General features: G+C 53.2%; 2 protein-coding genes across 3 annotated transcripts in view; one reads left to right on the forward strand and one right to left on the reverse strand.

The window, feature by feature from the left end:
- The window catches only part of LOC105816068 (solute carrier family 22 member 23), a 48,990-nt gene extending 40,664 nt beyond the window's left edge, over nucleotides 1-8,326 (forward strand). Inside the window, exon 7 of the mRNA XM_012651385.1 lies at nucleotides 3,864-8,326. Within this exon, the coding sequence (XP_012506839.1) occupies nucleotides 3,864-4,221 (358 nt within the window). The 3' untranslated portion in view covers nucleotides 4,222-8,326. The remainder of the gene's footprint in view (nucleotides 1-3,863) is intronic.
- A 1,152-nt stretch (nucleotides 8,327-9,478) lies between these two features.
- PSMG4 (proteasome (prosome, macropain) assembly chaperone 4) lies at nucleotides 9,479-17,221 on the reverse strand. 2 transcript variants are annotated; one of them, XM_012651376.1, is made up of 5 exons: nucleotides 16,943-17,196; nucleotides 12,717-12,792; nucleotides 12,222-12,319; nucleotides 9,720-9,733; nucleotides 9,485-9,675 (listed from the first exon to the last, which is right to left on the reverse strand). In XM_012651376.1, exons 1-5 carry the CDS (start codon nucleotides 17,114-17,116, stop codon nucleotides 9,558-9,560), a joined length of 480 nt encoding a protein of 159 aa, XP_012506830.1. In that variant the 5' UTR covers nucleotides 17,117-17,196; the 3' UTR covers nucleotides 9,485-9,557. The 2 variants fall into 2 exon arrangements, with proteins under 2 accessions (XP_012506829.1, XP_012506830.1); XM_012651375.1 differs by lacking the exons at nucleotides 9,720-9,733; nucleotides 12,222-12,319 and having other exon boundaries at nucleotides 9,479-9,679; nucleotides 16,943-17,221.
- Between the last annotated feature and the right edge of the window lie 368 nt (nucleotides 17,222-17,589).

Raw genomic sequence — 17,589 nt, forward strand, 5'->3', positions numbered from 1 at the left:
CCAAGATGAGCACGTATCTCCCTCCAGAAACACGTGAGGCAGCTCCCCAGCCTGCAGCCCGGCGGGAGTGTGGCTGAGGGACCCCGAGGCTAGGAGTAGCAGGAAGGGAAGATGCGGTCTCGGGACCTGCAGGCCACTGAAGGGCTCTGGGCAAGCAAGTGGCACGGTTAGTTCTGTGTCCTAGGAAACCACTTTGGCAGTAGTGGACACAGTCTAAGGGGGTGGGACGTGCACCAGTTAGGAGAGGAGAACTGAGGCAGCGGGATAGGAAGGGCCTGAGGAAGGGAGGAGTCCAGCGACCGCCAGGCTCTGACAGTGTCCCGCAGGCCGTGTGCCCGGTGGGGCTGCCCTGTGCACACCCAGCCCTGGGCCGAGAGGCAGGGAAGCCCCTCCTGGGCCTGGTGCAGCCACGGACGGCTGAATGCAGTCTACAACGATGGGGGGCCGCTTCTGAGGGGAGGGAGAAGTGTCTTCTATTTTTTTGTTATGAAACATGACCAAGCAGGGGTGGGAGACCACCTGTTGTCCCCTCCACACGCACCGTTATCATTGTTACATTCCATTCCGTGAGAAAAAGGTTTCCGAATCTGTAATTCTTCCTGTGGTTCCCACAGACGGAATGTCCAGTTGAAGATGGCCACCTGGGGGCCCCAGGACGCCTGTCCCCCGTCCTCCCTTCCCGGGTTACCCCTGCCTGGGTCCCCCTCATTCAAGTCCCCCGCAACCCAGGACTGGTGTGAGAGGGTCTGTGGGGGCAGGGCGGCAGGTCTCGGGGGCAGGGACTCTCTCACCCGCTGCTGATAGTCAAGCCCTGAGGAGCCCCCGGCCCACAGTGGGCAGAGCAGAGCAGAGACCCTGGAGCGGCCACGGGTGGCAGTGGAAGGGGAGCCACGCCTGTCCCGGGGTTTGGAAAGAAAAGGCAGGGCCTGGGTGGCTGCCCAGACTGGAAGCTGTGCAGACCTGTGCCCGCAGAAAGCCCAGCCCCCTTCCCACGGTGGGAAGCTTCAGGGTTTTCTATAACTGATTTGTTGAGACGTAATTTACGTACCCCACAAAATTCATCCATTTCAAGCAAACAATTCAATGACTTTTCGCAAATGTGTAAAGCTGTGCAAACACTGCTACAATCCAGCCATAGGACATTTCCATCACCCCAAAAACCCCCTCGTCCCCCTTTGCAGTGGGTCTCTTGTCCCTGCTCCCAGCCCCGGGCAACCGCAAATCTGCTTCCTGTCTCGGTGGGTTTGCCTTTTTGACATTTTTTGTGAATGTAAACACACAATCACGTAGCGTCAGGGTTTGAAATCCATCTGTGTTGGAGCGTGCATGAACTCGTTTCTTTTTATAGATGAGCAATATTCCATTACATATGACATACATTTGATTGTTTCCAAGTCATAATGCTGCAACCAATATTGGCTTGTAAGGTTTGGTACGGACGTATTTCTCACTTGTTTCATAGGAGTAGAATTGCTGGGTTGTACAAAAGTTTATGTTTAACTTTTGAAGACACTGCCAACCAGTTTTTCAAAGTGGCTGCACTGTTTATGCTCCTGCCTACGATTTTCTATCTGAGTCGTCATCCCAGCAGGCATGAAGTGCTGTCTCACTGCGCGTTGATGTCATGTCTCCGATGACTAAGCATGTTGCACATCTTCTCTCCTCTTGCTGGACATTTGTAGTTTATGTAGTTTCTTTAGAGAACTGTTTGTCAAATATTTTGCCCATTTTTAATTGGATTATCTGTCTTCTTTTTGAATTGTAAGACTGTTTTATATATTGTGGATTTAAGTCTTTATCAGATATATGCTTCACAAAAATTTTCTCCTGGTTTATGACTTTTCTTTTTCTTTTCTTAAGTACATGTCTTTAAGGGTAGAAGTTTTTAATTCCGATGAAGTCCAACTGATCAGATTTTTCTCCTACGGACCCTGCTTTTGAGGTCATATGTAAAAAATCTTTACCTAACCCGAGGTCACAGATTTTCTCTAATGTTTTCTTCCTGTAGTGTTATAATTTTAGCTCTTACATTTAGGTCCTGTGATCTATGTTGAGTTCATTTTTGTACATGATGTGAAGAGTCCAACCTCATTCTTTCACAAGTGAATATCCTATCGTCCCAGGACCACTTGTTGAAAAGACTATAACATTCCCTGCCATTGAATTTGCCTTTGTCAAAAATCAATTGACCATAAACGTGAAGGTTTGTTTCTAAACTCTGTTCTGTTCCATTGATCTGTTGATACACCAGTACCACACTGGCTTTAAGTAAGTTTTGGCTCTACAGTAAGTTTTGAAACTGGAAAGACAGCCTTCCAGTTTTGTTCTTTCTCAAAATTGTTTTTGGCTATTCTGGGTCCTTTGCATTTCCATATAAATTTTATGATCAGCTTATCACTTTCTCAAAAAAAAAGAAGAAGAAAATGAGCTCCAATTCTGATTGAATCTATAGATGAATCTGGGAAGAACTGCCATCTTCACAACATTGAGTCTTCCGATTTCTGAACATGGAACATCTCTCCGTTTAGTTTTATCTTTGTAAGTTTCTCTCAGCAATGTTCTGTAGTTTTCAGCATACAGGTCTTGCATCTCTTGTTATTTATTTCTAAGCATTTTATTCTTTTGATGTTACTGTGAGTAGAATTTTCTTAATTTCATTTTTGGGTGGTTGCTAGCATGTAGACATACGTTGACTTTTGTATGTTGATCTTGCATCTTGTGACCTTGTAGGACAGTCTTTTGGTGAGTTAGAAGCCACCTACGGTGCCAGCCAAGAGAACTGTAGACTAGTCAGGAGTAGAGTTACATGCCTGCCTCCTACGTGCTGCAGGGACCTGCCTTCAGCCCCTCTCTGCCTCAGCACGTCCAAGGACAAAGGTCTCCTCACTTAAGGGTGGTACCTAACTCGAGCCAGCTCCGTTAGAAGATTCTTCCTTACACCAACTGAAGTTGACATCCCTGTCCACTCTGCTGGCTGCTCGGGGACTGGGCAAACCACTCCACCCTCCCTTCCTCTAGACAAGACCACCTCCACCTGTCCCCTTCAGTGAGGCCCTAGAACTGGGGACCAGGCAGCCCTCCCTGGCCTGGCCCATAACCCAAGCACACGGTCCCACTACAGCCTGGCACAGCACTGTTTTCTCGGTGGCCACAGAACACCTTAGCCCCAGGAGTGTGTTTTAGGTCAAAGTAGAGCGGTCAGTGCTGTAAGATATTTCTAAAGCGTTGCGTGTCTGCTAAGCCCTGTGGGGCCCTTGGACGGTGCCCTCACGGGGCAGAGGAGTGGAGACAAACGGCTCATGCTCTGGGCTTGGTGCTCCCTGAGCTCGGTGCCGCAGTGGGTTCCTCTCCGGTGGACAGCCTCATTTTAGGGACCCTTCTGGCACAATCCCTGGAGGTGGGACAGTGTCCGCTGGTGGTATGCAGAACAATTTTAGGAAATACATGAGACATCAACTCACAGTGAGGAAATTATTGTGCTTTAGCATCTATATTCCAGTTTCTCCAGTTACGACAAGGAGAAAGTCTCTGTCAGTGCTGCTGTGCCTTTAACACCCTTCCAGGGTGGCAGCCTGCAGCCTTAAGGTGAAATGTGGCCCTCTAGGTCTTAAAGTGCGGCCTCTTGATTGACTGCAAAATTTGCAGAACAAATCCTTTTATTAAAAGGGGTGTAGCAGAGACAGATGAAGCTTTTCTTGCCTCCTTCGGTGCTCAGTTTGGGACGTCGAGATGGGGCGTGCGCCGGGGCCCTGCAGAGGTGGGGCTTCCCCAGTCCCACATGAACTTGCCCAGTCCTCCCGGCTGGCACTCTGCACGCCAGGTGGACTCAGGCGCTGACCCTGTGCGTGTGCCTCCTCCCGCAGGTGCGGCGGGCTGGGGCTGGTGCTGGCCAGCGCGGGCTTCGGCATGCTGACGGCGCCCATCATCGAGCTGCACAACCAGAAAGGCTACTTCCTGCACCACATCATCTTCGCCTGCTGCACGCTCATCTGCATCATCTGCATCCTCCTGCTGCCCGAGAGCAGGGACCAGAACCTGCCCGAGAACATCTCCAACGGGGAGCACTACACGCGGCAGCCGCTGCTGCCTCACAAGAAGGGCGAGCAGCCGCTGCTGCTCACCAACGCCGAGCTCAAGGACTACTCGGGCCTCCACGACGCGGCCGCTGCGGGCGACGGGCTGCCCGAGGGCGCCACGGCCAACGGCATGAAGGCCATGTAGCTGGTGGCGCCCTCCCGCAGGAGCCCCCCGGGGCTCAACGGTTTGGGGCGGTTTGGGCACGGGTTTACAGACCAGGGACCGAACGGTGGCCGGGTGGGAAAGTCCAGCTCTGCAGCCACCGCCAGCCAATCGCGAGACTTTCAGCTGGTGTGGGGAAACTCTGTCTTTCCAAAAGTCCAAGAAAGCACGGGTTTGAGGAGACACACTCTGTGGAAATAATCCTTCAATGACTTTCTTTTCTGCCATTAAATATTTGTATTTATTTTGGTCATTTTTACAAGAAGCACTTTATGCCTCTCCCTCTCGCCGATCACGATGGAACCACCTCCTTCGGAAGCAAGAGGCAGTCGCTCCAGGGGACATGCTGGGAGTGGCCACCGCAGTGGCCGGTCTCCTCCCTGGAAGTGGGACGCGGCTCCTTGCCCGCCACCCGGGAGCCAGACGTCACCTCGGCCGCCTGAGCCCGCCCAGGCTGCCCGCCTGTGCGCAGAGACAGGGCGCTATCGGGCAGCGTCTCTGGGACTGCATTTTAGACAGAGCAAAATGTAAATGAACTAGGTTTCTCGAGAGTCTGTGTACGGTTTTTTAAAGTCTTTTTTTCTTTCTGTTTGTACAGTAAGAGCTTCCGTTCTGTGTCGAGGGAAAGCAGCTCACAGGTATCATTAAAACCAGCTTAGTTTTTCTCCTGGATCATCCTTTCGCACCTGATGCTGGAAGCTCTTGGGAAAAAGCTGAAACATCTCGCCAGGATCTTAAATGATCAGTGGCAGCATCGCCACAGCTTTCTGACACCAGGTTTGCTTCGTTAAATACACAACTAGCACCTGTGCTGAGGTCCGAGACGTTCGTTTTCCTTAATACTCTTTCCCAGATTTTGGCTCCAGCAGCGAAGTCCCCTCTTTCACGGTCAGCTTTTTCGCCAGCACTACTTGAAAATGTGGCTACTTTCCCAACAACAGCAACAGGAAAATAACTCACGGCGATGACTGAGGCCAGTCCACAGGAGGGAGGGCTGCTCTCCCAAACACGGCCCGTCACCCACATTTTGAGCACACACCACGGAGATCACCAGCTTGGACGGCTGTCGCTCTCACCGACGTCACGCCAGGGGGCACCTGCGGGCGCTGGTCCCCCACGCCTTCCTCAGTCTGCTCCCTGCTTCCTGTCACTCGCTCAGCACAGAGCTGGGGCTTGGGGCAAGGAGTGGGGATTCCTCACAGGGGAGTCCACGTGACCTCCAGCCTCTTGAAAGCATCACGGCAAACCGAGAGAAAGCAATAACTCACCAAAGTTCAACTCTCCCCTTGGCCCACTCTCCAAGGGTTTTCATGGTGTTCCTCATTTTGCCCCAGACAGTGAAGGTTTCCTCTTGGTGTTTTCAGAGGAAACTTGTAGGACACTCAGGGCCACTAAGAAACAAGCCTCCTTGGTGCGGCAGGCACCCCTCTGCAGCCCCTCAGGCAGCAGCTTTCCTGGACAACCGGCCTCTTACTAGAATCGTCCACCTCGCCCCTTTCTGAAGAGCATCTTTGCTGCAGGTTGTATCCTTCCAGGGAAACCGCCGTCTCAGGCTTGGGTGAGGCAATTACATGAAAGTTGCTAGAATTCAAAGGGCCAGAAAAGGGGTTGACCTTCTCCCCTTGCAGCGTCCCACCTGGTCTGCTGCTTGCTGTCTCCGCCTGTCTCTCCTCCACGTCTGGTCCACACGTCGGTAGGAGCCCACTGACTCATAAAGACACGGTAAGGGGCAAACGCACCCACAGCCAGGTGTTTCCAACAGCTGAACCACGCTGTCTCGCCCACCAACACCTGGGGTATCAGAGCCCTGCGCAGAGCCCAGTGCCCGCGAAGGGATGCTCTCTGGCCGGCCTCTCCCCAGCTCCACCTGATCCAGTTCCAGCTCATCCTCACCTTCCTGGTCTCTTTTTTTAAGTCACTTTTGTTCCGTGTTTCAATGCTAGTTTGCATTCACCTTTGCAAGGCCTTTTAGATCCACGCAGCCTTCCTGTGCGAAACTTGTGAGATACCTTTTCTGGAGTACTTGCTACAAAGCCACTTGGCAGCAAACCCATTAAGTACAGGATAGAACAAATCCAGCAGCCAGGCCAGTTGGCAGCTGGGGAAGGTGGGAAGGAACCAGCGAGGCCCCTGAGCCTGCACCTGGACAGGTGCCCGTCTGCACCCATCCCCCTAGCACGAGGCCACCCTGCAACCCACTTACTGTACTGCAGGACTTGTTAAGTAAGGCAAGTTGTGAACAGTGTCAACACTGGTCACGCAGACCTTTATGAAGCAATGCATCGAAGCTGTAGAGTGCTGCCAGGAATCCTAGGAAGGTGCAGGCAAGGTATAGCACTCACAGACTTCTGGTCCACGGTCTCTGATCTCCACCTTGAATGACAACAATAAAACACTGCTCATCACATCAGCAATCGGGACTAAGAAGCTAGCTTTGAGGCCCAGGCTCTTGGGAGCAAAGTCTAGCAGATGTGAGGCCGACTTGCCAACAGCTGGCAGGCGCTATCTCCTGGCTGGCAAGCAGGTCCCACCGCTCTCCTCTCAGGGCAGCCTGCTCCTGTTCTGTTGCCGCCTCGGCTTAGGGATACCTGAAGCTCTTGAGGAACACCTTTATGAGATGGAGCCAAAGCAGACAATGTGGGCAGAGCCCCATGAAATCCAGCACCAAGGGAGCAAGGCACACCCAGGCCTGACACATCCGGGCCACCTGGCTCCTGGCGGGGGGAGGCTGCTGTGGCCACCAGCTCCCTGGCACCAGTCTGTTGAGCTTGAGCCCCTCGGTCCCGCCTCCTTCGCGGTCAGTAGGGAGATACTTCTCAGGCTCCTGCTGCCTCAGCTCAGCCCTTCCACCCCCAGGGAAACACAGAAAGCTGTGCACTCCCTGCTACTCCCCTCCACCCACCCCTGCATCCTGCTAGCCTGTCAGGGAGCTGTGGCTTCTCAATAAAAGTGATGCACAAATGTGAACACCTGAGACAGAGCTGGATATTTGTTCATTTTATTCTTTTCCAGAAATCAGTTACTCTTACAAAGTACCTTAATTATTAGCACCCAAGACAATTAGGGAAAAGTTTTAAATGTTTTTGTCTTCTAAGAGTAAAATCACCTGCAACTGGAGAACGGGCTGGGAAGCTCGTTTGGCCACACGCGAGGGAAGCATTGCACTTAAGTCGCTACGGCTTCCCGGGCCAAACGGAAGTGCTGAACTGCAAGTGCCATAAGTGTGACATCACATCACCCAGCCCCTGGGCAGCACGCGTGCTGGGCCACACTCGACTCTGTCTTCTTATCTTAGAAAGACACCACCTCACTTTAATGTATTGTGTGTGTTTCGGAAAAGCAGTATGGTGTGTTCTGTCTAGCGGGGAGTTCTTCCCTCCCTCTGTCCTTTCTGCAGCCCAACCGTTTGAGGTTGTGCTAGAAGAACCGTGTTACTGTACATGTCGCTGGGACTCCTGACGGTGCTCCTTCATAGCACAAGCTGACGCTGAGTTCTGAGCTGTCGTCCACAGCTGCGTGTCTGCATGGTGTCGCATCTGTTGTACCTTTGGGGAAAATTTGTATGTAAATGTACAGAAATAAAAATGTTGCCCCATTAACAGATTTCCTCTGGAATGTCTTCCCTACCTCACCTGATGGTATCCAACGAAGGGCATCTCACTACCGTGATGACGAGTAATAAAATCCTCCGTGTTTATTCAGACCTTGCCGCGTCACTGCTTGGCGCTGCCTCTGTAAGCCAAGTCTTCGACTGCCCCGAGGGGCGGTGGGCGGCCTCTCACTCTGCTTTGAGAGTCCGAGTCTTAAAAGGTAGTCAGAGACTGGATTAAGCATAAACTGTTTATCTAATGCCATTCTCAGACCACCTGAAAGATGGGGGAGGGTCATCAGTAAATTTAAGAGGCGTTTTTTTCTCCCGTTCACTTATGTTCTGCTGACCCGTGGCCTGTTGGTTCCTAGAGAGCTCAAGAAATGAGTCTCTTACACTGTGACTGTGAGGAAAGACTGACTACCCAAAACTCTCTTCTCTAATGTAGTGTTTTTTAACCGAAAGACGTTATTTCTTTAATAAAGGATTTATACCAAACTCTTCTCTCCATAGCCCTGATTTTGTGTCACTTACTATTCTCTTCCTAGAAAGGTGTCCTCTGCTTTGTAAGCTGCCATCGTGCAGGCGGGTCCTCCTTTGCGGGACGTCTGCAAGGGAAGGAAGCGCCTGGGACCCAGACGTACCCCTCTGAAGGTCCCTGCGTCTAGCCAGCATCACCACCGTCAGTGCCACCCCTGCCTCCACACAAGACATCTGCCACTGCAGGGAACATGTTTCAGGGCCCTAAACTGTCTGCCTCCAGCAACTAAAGTGTTCAGATGGACCCCAGAGATTAGAAAGTTCTTTGCCAGTGGTCCTCAACCTTGCCTGCGCAGAGAAGCACTGGGGGAGCTTTTCAACCCTGCCAAAGCCAGACCCTGTGAACCTCTGGGGAAGGGCCAAGATTGGAATGCACTTCACGTGGTAGAAGGAAAAAGGCTAAGGATTAAAAATGACTCAAACAGGTACCTGAGATACTCGGGACTTGGGAGAAAAGAGAAAGGTGAAGGGAAGATAATGACATGAGAACAGGAAGAGCAAGAAGGACGTGAAGCCTCTGAATCCGTAAAAATCAAGGAGATAAAACTGTAATTGACATCTACCTGCCACGGCACTTACAGTTTGCAAAGCATTTCTACACACTTCATCCTAACAAGAACCCATCAAGATGGGGATTATTCCCGTTTCATAGATGAGGACACAGAGCCCAGAGAGATTGGAGACTTCACCAAGAACACAATGTAGTAAGCAGCATAGGGTGGGCCCGCAAGTTTCCCTAAGGGAGAACACAGCGGGAAGAGTTCAGCTGAAATGGGAAGGAAATAAACACATCAATTCAGAAGCCTCGGGAACACATACATAAACCTAAAGCATACGCATAAAGACTTACTGCCTTGATTCTAATTGGGAATGTACAGAACAGGGTCATGACTGATTTGAACTCTTGGACTATTAGATTACAGCCTTCGATCCCAACAAAATCCCATTTCCATCGCTTCTCTCTGCCGCTGACAGTCAGATGAGGGCGTGCGCACTGCCCACCTGGCTTTCCGCCTGCCCCAGGTGATCAACACGGCCTTCTGCCCCACGTGCTGGTGAGAAGGAAAACTCACAAGAGTAACCCTTTAAAAACAAAATGTGCACGCAAGCTGATGGCAAAATGAAATCCAATCCATTTATTTAAATGTATATTGTACATAACTTACAAAGGCTCACTTCTGCCACTCAGCTAGAACTTTTCCGGAAAAGTCTCCATTTCTTCTTTGATCCTGTTTTCTACAAGTAATGCGAAGTTACTGTCTGTGTTGTGAAGGTTATAGCTGACAAACACCTGTTTGTTGGTCTTCCTGGCTAAAAAGAGAAAACACATTGACACAGCCATGGCGGGAACGCTGCAGGTCCTGTCTTCCCCACAGCTGCCTGTGGCTGGGAAATGCCTGGAAGGAGGGAATGGGGCTGCCGGGAGAGAAGGCAGTTCCAATTTTCGACTCAAGACAGCTGCGGACCCCGGCCTCGTCTCCAGAACGGTGGTTCTTGTGTGGTCCCCACAGCTGTGGCGCCACCTGCCACCTGCTAGAGAGGCAGACCCTCCGGCCCCCGCAGACCTCCTGACTCAGGAAGTCGGGGTCTGGGCAGCAATCCGAGTTAACAAGCCCACCCGGTGACCCACACACTAAACGAACCGCTGCTCTACATAGAGGGTTTGTTTAGTGTTTCTATTTTTTTTAACTTTTAAAAACACACATAAAGTATTTAAAATAAAATATTAAAGTTCTCCTTCAGCGCCAGCGCTCTAGCACTTCCGCTTCCTACCCGAAGGCAACCCCGTATTTCTACGCATTTACATATATGACACACACGTACACATACACACATGTCGATGCTACGTACACACGTGTGATTTTCTGATACTGAACTCAGTTTTAGCCCCTTTCTACAGAATCGATAATAAATAGTTGAGGTGCGTTGGTCCAAGTGCGAGACTCAGGCAGCGTCACATGCCCGGAATCTGAAGGGCAGGGTGGTGTCTTGAGCACAGCGGGCAGAAATCCTGAAGCAGCTCACTGCTGACTGCACCAGTGCAGGCCCCGCCCCCACCTGACACACAGGACCACAACCCTCTCGACCGAAGTGCAGAAGGGCGGTGCGGGAAGGCTGGGCACACCAGGCCACGGGCACCGTCAGTAGAGGCTAGTTTAAAACACATGTCACTGGATTCCATCCAGGTGACAATTACATCCTGGTTGCCGCTGTCTTACCTACAGTCCCACCAGGAAATGTCGGCAGGCAGAGTGGCTCCAGGGAGTGGGCCAGGCCCTGCCATGGCCCGGAAACCTCTTTGGGCTTCATTTGTTAATAGAGGAAGGATAGATAGAATCTCAGAGACATGTTTTTCAGCTGTATGAATTAATCCTTTATTAAAAGGATTTGTTCTGTAAAATTTGGATTTGGTCAAAAGGCTGCATTCAAGGATCCAGAGGACCACATGTGGCCCTAAGGCCATAGGTTCCCCACCCCACACTGGGACTTGCCAAGACTGGCAGGGAAGAGACTATCAAGTCACACCCTGCCCTCTCTGAGGGGGAAGAAGGTCCCTTCTCGCCCAAGGGGACCCGCTACAATTCTAATCGCTCTAACTGCTAAGACAGGATTTCCAGGGAGCAAAGCTGTGTCTACCGCATCGGCTCCCACAGACCCAGCTCTGCCCTCAGAGCACACGCGGCCGGGTCCCCTTGTCCACACCGAAGCCTGCACTGCTCCCAGGCCTTCTCTTCTCTGACTTGCTTTCATCTTCTGCCTAAGACACTATTTCAGGACATCTCTCCCTTTTCACTATAACGCATTAATGAAGCACTTTCACCTGTAGGGCCCAGACCCAGGCCCAAGACAACTGGCACAGCACAGGACTTTACTGGACGCCTTCCTGATCCGAGCGCCGTGCGTCGCCAGTCCCTGCAGAGATGCCGGCAGCCGCCGCGCACTGACGTCTAGCCACTGAGAACCACTCCCCTTCTGCACGCAAACTGGTGCGAGGTCTCCACCTTACAGACGTTCTGCAGCCTACTGTCCCTTATTGGCTTAAAACCTAGTCATGAGCTGCCAGGCGAGCTCGCACCGTCCTTCTCTACCGGAGTGCGTCTCGGCAAGCCCGCCCCGCGTTCCGCCTCCATAGACATGAACCCTGCGCCTTCATCTGACCCGGCGCGAGCACACAGTAACCTGTCGGGTACAAGTGTGTTACCCCTCACACACTGACAATCACACAGTGCTGCGCTTACAAACAAAGGAGCACCGTGTCTTCAACTTACTTTCATGTGGTTCAAGAAAAAAAATGATACAAACACAAAGGGAAAGAAACTGGGAGATCTGGGTAAAGACTAAACAGGAATTCTTTGTATATTCTTTGCAACTTTTCTGTAAATTTAAAATTTCTTCCTATCAAAAAGTTACCAAAATAACTTACTAGTCAGGTATCTCTTAACTCCAGGGTAGAGAAAAAATATCCTGCAAGTCCCTAAAATGCTGACCTCTGTGCACAGACATGGGTGCGGTGAGTCTGGGGCGGCCTGCTGGTGACAATCCGCCCTGCCCTGCCTCCTGTGCTGGCTGGTGTCCTGTCCCTCCTCTGCCGTGTGCCTCAGTGTGCCTGAGACAGAGATTCCTGCTTGCTGGGGACCAGGAACATCCCCTGCCCAGGACCCAGAGGGGCTGTGACTGACTGCAGAACGGAGGCAGCTGGGACCGCTGGGGAACAGGAGGACTGAGCAGGAAGCAGGGCCGCCTTCCTGCTCGTGGTCTCGGGGCATCAAACACTGGCCATGGGCACTCGGGGCTGGGGAAGGCAGAACACGTGCCATCCTTACCTGCCCTCCTGCATTTACAGGAAGTGTGCGTTGGAGTGTGAGGGGGTGGAGCCTTCAACCTCATGGTCTTTGTTTAACCCCCAATCTACGCCACACTCACAGACCAGGCCAGTCTCCCTTGCAAGCCCTGAAGGGTGTCACACTGTGAGTGAAGGGCAGTCCCTCCCGCGCAGTGGTGACACTGCTCCACAGGCCGCACCGACTCCCTGGGAGGCTACCTTGAGCCGCAGCCCACGGGGTGCTACGGGCATCACTCACGCTCTCCTCCCATGAGGAGGTGACGCACTTACGGAGGGAACTAAATCAGCTCATTGACTCAAGGACACAGCCAAGGATTATGTGGGAGTCCCTTGGGATCACGCTGGCCCTGAGACAGTGCTGGTGACAGATGAGCACAGATGTGCCCCTGTAAAGACACAGTGTGCAAAGGTCTGTACTTGATATAAAGAGTCTTCGCTTCCAAAGCGACTTGCCTCGTGGATCCATCAAACAGTGGGGCTCCCTGGCTGGCCACAGGTACATACCTAGGCGCTGGGCAAGGCCAGTGGAGGTCGTGTCGGAAGTGTCTCCAAGGAGGGAGGTGGACACCGGGATGGAGTCCTGAAAGGAAAACAAAGAGGACACTGTGGCTTCTCCACCTGGAGTGGGCCGGCCACACTGACCTTCTGATTCCCCATAAGGGTGGCAGTGGCAGGTCCTGAGAGGGCAGACACAGGTGCTGAAGGGAAGAGGGGCTGGCATCTGCCAACAGGCAAGCAGGTGGACCCCCCCAATGCATATAAGGTCAGTACAGCTGGGACAGACAAAGAGAAGTCACCTGACGCTGGAACCACGGTTCTGTTAATCAGTTTTAAGACTGATTTCACATAAAGAGTTCATTTTGGTGTCGGAAACTCCAAAGCATGCTGAAGGGCAACAGAGAGCCAAGGGAAGCAAACAAGATCATTACGGCCACAGAAAAAGACAGCGAATCCCAGGGTCTGTGTGCCCCGGGCCCCGAGGCCACAGAAGCCGGAGCCAAGGCAGGACGCCTGGTCTCCTCATCTCCGCCTGTGCAAGAACACACAGCTCCAGTCCCTGCAGGGCCGTCGGGGTGCTCTAAGGTCAATCAGTGCCCTGTGACTTTGAGAAAGGGCACCAGTCACCAGCATCCAAATAGCGAAAACAACAATTTCTGAGTACACTTGGCCAGTCTCACTTCAGGTAAGAAGCCATGAAAGGAAACAAGCAGCATAAACGATGTTAAGATAAATAAATGGGTCACTTTTGAAATCTGGAAGTAATCTTACTCCCAATTACTTTGGAAGTGATCTCTCTCACCATTAAAAAGGCCTAGCTTAAAAGGAAAAAATCCACTAACTTGTAATATGGCCTAAATTGCTTTTATCAAAATAGCAGACTTCTAGGAGAAACAGCCTGGGTACGGGGGCCGGGAGTCTGAGGAAGTGACAAGGTTTACAGAGCGACCGAGGCTCGAGGGTTTGGTCCCCCACCCTGTCCTAGCGGAGACCAGTGAACAGAACACATGCCTGCTGTGTGCCAAACAGACCAAAGGGACTGCTCCTCATCTCCTAAGGGTTCAAAGCCACTTCCAGGCAAGACAGAATCTGTTCATGTCTATAAAAGATAGGAGATCAAAAAAACACAGGAGAAAGATGAAAGCATTAACTGCATGCTTTTTTGTTGAAAAAGATACAAAAATATGATCTTAATTCATGAACCTGCTGCTTACAGATTCCAAGTTCAACATTTAGCTGTATGGTCGTAATATTTACAGATAAACCTCCTGGAAAAAGAAAATGTACCTTACCAAGATTGCCCTTTTCCACCAAAAATAAAATTTTAAACCCCATCATATCATCCTTCTGAATAGTTCATTACTTCCCAAATCACACTAGACTCTGGTCTCCCAGCAGACACATGCCCAGATGGCTGCACTGCCCACACCAGGCCAAGGGTGTCCAAGCAGGCGGGAGCCCAGGTCCCAGGCCAGCTTCCCTCAAGATGGTGGCACTTGGCATCATCTAATCATCTAATCCTGCAGCCTCTCTGGGGACCGGAAATCCCTGCTCAACCCAAGGAGGCTGGCTAGAGGGGCAGCAGGGTTTTGTGGTTTCCGATCTCTACGGTCCTGTCACACATGTGCAGGTTTCGGAGACGGGGAGGGAAGAGTCCTCACAGACCCTTTGGTGCCGTTCTCCACACATGGGCTGGCAACCTTCCTGGGAAGAGCCAGACAGTAAATAGTTCAGGCTTTATGGGCCACAAGGTCTCTATTACAGCTGCTCAATCCTGCCACCAAAGTGCAAAAGCTGCCACAGACTCCGCCTGCATGGACGGGCATGCCTGTGTTCCAGTAAAACTTTATTACTAATACAAAAGTAGACGGAGGGCCAACACACAGGCCACAGGAACCTTCTGTTTCCTGCCTGAAGCTAAGGCCGCACGTCTTTTCCCAACTGACTCGGCCCCCTGCCTCTGGAGGGAACATCCAGGCACACGATATGGCCAGAGAGTGGGACTGGACCTCTGACAGATCAGGTAACAGAGACTGGCTCCTGTCCCTTTTCCTGCCTGATCTTGGTACAGTGTGACTTTCTAGTTGAGAAAATACACCCCACTGGGAGCTGTGACCACGATGTGGGCAGACCACCAAAGCAGTCCAGTGAGTAGCTTGCTTACTTACTAGCTTCCTAGCCCAGACCAGCTCCACACATGGGCCTGGAAGGAGTTCGAGGAAGCGACACCAAGTCTTCCTCGTGCACGGTCCTGACCCCAGGTGGCCCACAGCCCTGAGCACTGTCTATTACTAGATGAGGAAAGACAGAATGTGAGGTGGCTCCAGAGCAACGGCCCCGCCCATCACCATGGTCCCCCAGGCCGCCTCCTTCCTCCAACGAAAGGCCTGGAATTGCCATCTGCCCCCAGGCTGGGACCCTCCAGAAAAGCAAAAAAAAGAAAACGCCCTGGAAAAGAAGAGAAGGGAACGCAGAAGCTGTCTCCTTCCCTAGGCATTTCCAGGTGCTGTCGTGCACAACTAGGACTCACCGCATGACCTCCCACCGTCCCCAGTGCCCTCAGTCCCCACTGCCCGACTAGCTTCGGAGTAGCCCTCGGTGAAAGGGCCTCACTCGTTCATTCAACAAGGACTTAACGAGCGGCTTGTCAGGGTCATCGAACAGACAAACCTCACAGTAGAACCCACGGAACACTCGACTGCACAGAGTGGGAGTGCTCAAGCCGCCAGGAGGCCAGCGCTGCTGTCAGAAAGAAGCGAGGAGCGCGGAGGGGCAACAGGGCCTGGGAGGTCACTGCAGAGTCTCAGGATTGTGCTCTGAGTTCACCTCGTGAAAGGTTTTGAGCAGAGAACGAAAATATCTGACTTCATTCTTAAAACTATCACTCTGCTGCCCTGGTTATAAGAAAGTGTTGTGGGTTGAATTATGTCCCCAAAAAAGATATGTTGAAGTCCTAACCCCTGGGTACCTGTGAACATGACCTTATTTGGAAATAGGGTCTTCGCAGATGTAATCAAGATGTGAGATAAGGTCATACTGAAGTAGGGTGGGCCCTTAATCTAATACAACTGACATCCTTTAAGAAGAGAAGAGGCTGGTGCAAGTGGCATTTACAACTGATAGATCACAGCCAGCCACAGAGTTCTCTGTTCCTTCTCCACTCCCACTGCTCCACTTGACTAGCCTAAAATAAATAAATAAAATTTAAAAAAAAGAGATAAGAGAGGAAACACAGACACACAGGGGGAAGATGGCCACATGATGTCACAGGCAGAGACTGGAGAGATGCATCTACACGCCCAGGCCCACCAAGGACTGCCAGCAACCATAAGAAGCCAAGAGAGGCACAAGACGGTTTCTCCATCAGGGCCTCCAGAAGGAACCAAGCCAGCCAACACCTTGATTTCAGACTGCAGGCCTACAGAACTGTGAGAGAATACATCTCTGTTGTTTTGAGCCACCCAGTTTGTAGCGCTTTGTTACAGCAGCCCTAGGAAACTAACCCAGGATGCAAAAGGGGAAGCACGTAGAGGAGAGATAGAAGGTTGCAGGCTTGGCCCAGGGTGGCAGGGTGAAGGGGGTGAGGAGTCTGGACCCCTGCATGCTTCAAGACAGCAGCGCCTACAGGTTCGCGACATGAGGCACGTGGAGCCTGAGAGAAAGAGGAACTGAAGATGACTTCAAGGCTCTGACCCTGAGCGCCCAGGAGAACGGACGTACGTTACAGAGACGGGCCGGCTGTGGGGGGCTGTTCGGGGGAGAGATCAGGAGTCTGTTCCTGAATGTGCCTAGTGAGAGATGCCTAGCAGACATCTACGCGGAGACGCAAAAGTCCCAAGTTCTGGGAAAACCTGTCTGTACTGAAGATGCAGATAAACGTCGGTGTGGTCAAAACAGAGGTGGCACGAAAGCTAAGAGGCCGATGGCGCCCCAGCACGCGAGCGTGACCAGAGGGGGCGCCCCAGGACACTCCAGGCTACAGAGACCCGGAGGAGGAGGCAGCCGAGGGACGGCGGACCGGGAGAGGGGCTCCGGTGGGCCACGCACCTGCCCGGCCGCACGCAGCTCCCTGGAGCGGACACGGACCCGCAGGCTCCCTGCGACAGCACAGGAAGAGCTCGGGAGAGTCCGGGTGAGACAGCGGGGGACCCCAACGCCCCGAGGCCCCTGCGGTAGCCCGCCGCCCGGCCCCCAGCCCCCGCCGCCCCCGCGCCGGGCCGGCCGGCACTCACGTAGCGGCTGCACATGGCCACGGCGAGGTTGCGCAGGTGCGGCGTGGCGCCCACCCACAGGAAGAGCGAGTCCGTCAGCCGCATGACGTGGAAGTGGACGAGCTGCTCCCACAGCCTGGCGCTGAAATTGTGCAGGGAGACGTCCCCGGCCGCGGAGGCCAGCGGCCCCTCCATGCCGCCCGGCCAGCACCGGCCGCAGCGTCCGGCCGCCCCGCTGCCGCCGCCGCCGCCGAGGCCCAGACCAGGCGAGCGCGCGCCGAGAAGCGGAGCGCGCCTTCGCTTTCGGTTCCGGAGGGGCGAGACGGGGCGGGGCCGGCCCGGGGGGCGGGGCAAAGCCTGCGGGGCGGGGCCAGAGGCCGAGGTGGGCCTTCGCTTTCGGTTCCGGAGGGGCGGGGCGGGGCGGGACGGAGCCGGCCTGGGGGCGGGGCGAAGCCGGCGGGGCGGAGCCGGAGGGCGGGGTGGGCCTTCGCTTCCGGTTCCGGAGGGGCGGGGCGGGGCCGGCCCAGAGGGCGGGGCGAAGCCGGAGGGGCGGGGCGGGCCTTCGCTTTCGGTTCCGGCAGCTCTGCGTCGTGTGGGCGGGGCCTGGCCTCGCCGTCCCGCCGCCTCTCCCAGCACTCCTGCACCGCTTTGGACGCGCCGGGAAAACC

Source organism: Propithecus coquereli, unplaced genomic scaffold (genome assembly GCF_000956105.1).
Source record: "Propithecus coquereli isolate 6110/MARCELLA unplaced genomic scaffold, Pcoq_1.0 Scaffold354, whole genome shotgun sequence".
NCBI classification, from domain to species: Eukaryota; Metazoa; Chordata; class Mammalia; order Primates; family Indriidae; genus Propithecus; species Propithecus coquereli.

Coding starts and splice junctions, on each gene's coding strand:
- PSMG4 (XM_012651376.1), bottom strand. CDS start 17,116: ATGGAGGGGCCGCTGGCCTCCGCGGCCGGGGACGTCTCCCTGCACAAT. Junction 12,793..16,942: donor TGGCCATGTGCAGCCGCTAC/GTGAGTGCCGGC, acceptor TTTTCCTTTCAG/GACTCCATCCCGGTGTCCAC. Junction 12,320..12,716: donor TGGCCTTGCCCAGCGCCTAG/GTATGTACCTGT, acceptor GACACCCTTCAG/GGCTTGCAAGGGAGACTGGC.